The sequence below is a fragment of the Trachymyrmex septentrionalis genome, unplaced genomic scaffold (assembly GCF_001594115.1).
Source record: "Trachymyrmex septentrionalis isolate Tsep2-gDNA-1 unplaced genomic scaffold, Tsep1.0 scaffold109, whole genome shotgun sequence".
Taxonomy (NCBI): domain Eukaryota; kingdom Metazoa; phylum Arthropoda; class Insecta; order Hymenoptera; family Formicidae; genus Trachymyrmex; species Trachymyrmex septentrionalis.
In genome coordinates this window covers 424,729-426,956 of record NW_017304217.1, presented here as the reverse complement: position 1 = coordinate 426,956, position 2,228 = coordinate 424,729, and the positions used below count along the sequence as shown (strand labels likewise).

Here is a 2,228-nt window from a genome sequence, read left to right as displayed (position 1 = left end):
ACACACACACACACACCACACGCACGCACGCACGCACACACATACACACATACACACATATACACACACGTATATGTGTATGTATATACAGAGTGTCCTGGAATTTGCGAATCAAAATATCACAAGAAAATTTTAGAAAAATTAAATAAAAAAGTTATGTATACAATTTTTATTTTAAGCAGTAATTTTTGAGATCTATAAGATTTTAAATGTAACCAATTACAGTTTATATTTACACTTGTCCACAAATCGAGTATATGGTACCATTATAGTGTTTTTCCTTGGCTACACTAATGCAACACTTATAGCGTTTTCCACTGAGAAAACTGGTGTAACACCAGTGTTGTACTAGATTTCGATGAAAACTGCATTAATAGCGCAGTAATAGTGCAGGTTTAGTGCGATTCAATGGAATATATCATAAGATATCCATTTTATAAATAAATATATATATAACTATGTCAAACTTAAATTATTTATTTTATTATAATATTCTGATTCATTTATTTATTTAAAACATTTTTTTAAATTAATTTTTTACGTTTCAAGAGTTTTAAACGTCAAAATATCATTGCGTAGCTATTATTAGAAACATCAAAAGTAACACAATGTCATTGTATTAATTAGAATAATGTAATATCCTATCGTAACGTAATATCATACCTTAGCACAATCTCAATTTCAATTTGCACTAGTCTCCACTTCAAAGACGATGGAAAAAAAGTTGAACTCAGTGCAAGTTTTTGTACCAGTTTTATCAATGGAACATTAAACAGTGAAAATATGTAAACTGGTTTTCACAGTGGAACAATAAAGTTGCATTCAGTATGCACTAGTGTTGCACTAATTTTCCAGTAGGAAATGCTATTAGACAGTGTAGCATGTTTCCATGGTTGATCGTAGGCGAACTCATTTGATGTGTTTCCGTGGCTACAGTAGTGCAAGTTTTATGCACGAAGTGAGATTTTGCTACTGCCTCAACAAAGGGATGGTGTAGAGCCAGTGTGACATTTAAAATTTGAAAATGAAACTTAACCGGGAGCAGGAAGACTCCACCCAGTGCATCTCAAGGAAAAACACTATTAATAAACGTGCACTTCAGCGTTCAAAATGTTCTTCAGCGTAATCTGCAATTGGTCATATTTAAACTCTTATTATTTCACAAAACTATTGTTTAAAATACAAATTTACAAATAACTGTTTTTACTTAATTTTTTGGAAACTTTCTTAATGTTGTATTTTTATTCGTGAATTTCGGAATACTCTGTATATTGAGTATGTATAAGTCTATGTGTTACATATTTAATCCATACAGAAAACGCATTTGTTGCACGTGCGCTTGCGCGCACTGAATGGATTACACAAGAGTATAAATCAAATATATACGTATCTATTCTTTTCCAATCTTCTTTCTTGTCACTCTTCTTGTCCAAATCGTATAATCATATAATCTGTTTCTTCGATCCTTGTTTTGACATTTCTATTTTTTTTTATGGGAATCATCTCTCATAAAGCAATTGCTTTGAAATTATTTGTCCTTTTTTGTATCCTCTGTACCATACGATGAACTCTTGCTTATTTCCGACATTCCGAGAGTTTTGTACATTAGCACGTAAACTGTAATTTAATTTGTTCCGTTTAAAATGATACAACATTTAAAATAAATTGAGGTATCTTTTATAACTTAATGACATTGTATTACAGGGTGACCCAGACAGAATGATCGCCAAATATTTATAAAATTGTCGAAAAGTTCTCTACCATTTTACAATTTTCGCAATAGTTAACAAGATATTAATTATTAAACATCGCTGAATATTGATTTTTAATATTTTTTTACTGAAGTACTATATATCAATTTTACAGAAAAACAAGTGACAAAAATTGTTTATTTTCTTCTCATAAAGTTCTGAGAATTTTTTCAGAATTTTTTAGTGCATTTTCTCATGTCGATAAAAATAGTTGCCAATAATGCAGTACTAAAAAGTTGACAAAAAATTCTGAAAAAATTCTTACAGCTCTATAAAAAGAAAATAACAATTTTCCTCTTAATGTTTTTCTGTAAAGTTCATAGAGAGAGTACTTGAGTAAAAAAATGATTAAAAATCAATATTCGATGATTTTTAATAATTAATATCTTGTTAATTATTGCGAAAATTGCAAAATAGTATATGACTTTTCGACTCAGTTTAGTTTGCTCTACCCACACACGATATTTGGCGGTTATT

The 2,228-nt window shown here is 29.7% G+C and overlaps 2 protein-coding genes across 2 annotated transcripts in view; both read right to left on the bottom strand.

Annotated features, from left to right (window-relative positions):
- Positions 1-472, bottom strand: part of LOC108748710 (general odorant-binding protein 71) — a 10,766-nt gene extending 10,294 nt beyond the window's left edge. The window contains exon 1 of the mRNA XM_018487007.1: positions 239-472. The gene's annotated coding sequence lies outside the window, so the exon portion shown is untranslated. The remainder of the gene's footprint in view (positions 1-238) is intronic.
- A 1,053-nt stretch (positions 473-1,525) lies between these two features.
- Positions 1,526-2,228, bottom strand: part of LOC108748642 (1-acyl-sn-glycerol-3-phosphate acyltransferase gamma-like) — a 9,546-nt gene continuing 8,843 nt past the window's right edge. The window contains exon 7 of the mRNA XM_018486906.1: positions 1,526-1,617. Coding sequence (XP_018342408.1) covers positions 1,529-1,617 — 89 coding nt within the window. The 3' untranslated portion in view covers positions 1,526-1,528. The remainder of the gene's footprint in view (positions 1,618-2,228) is intronic.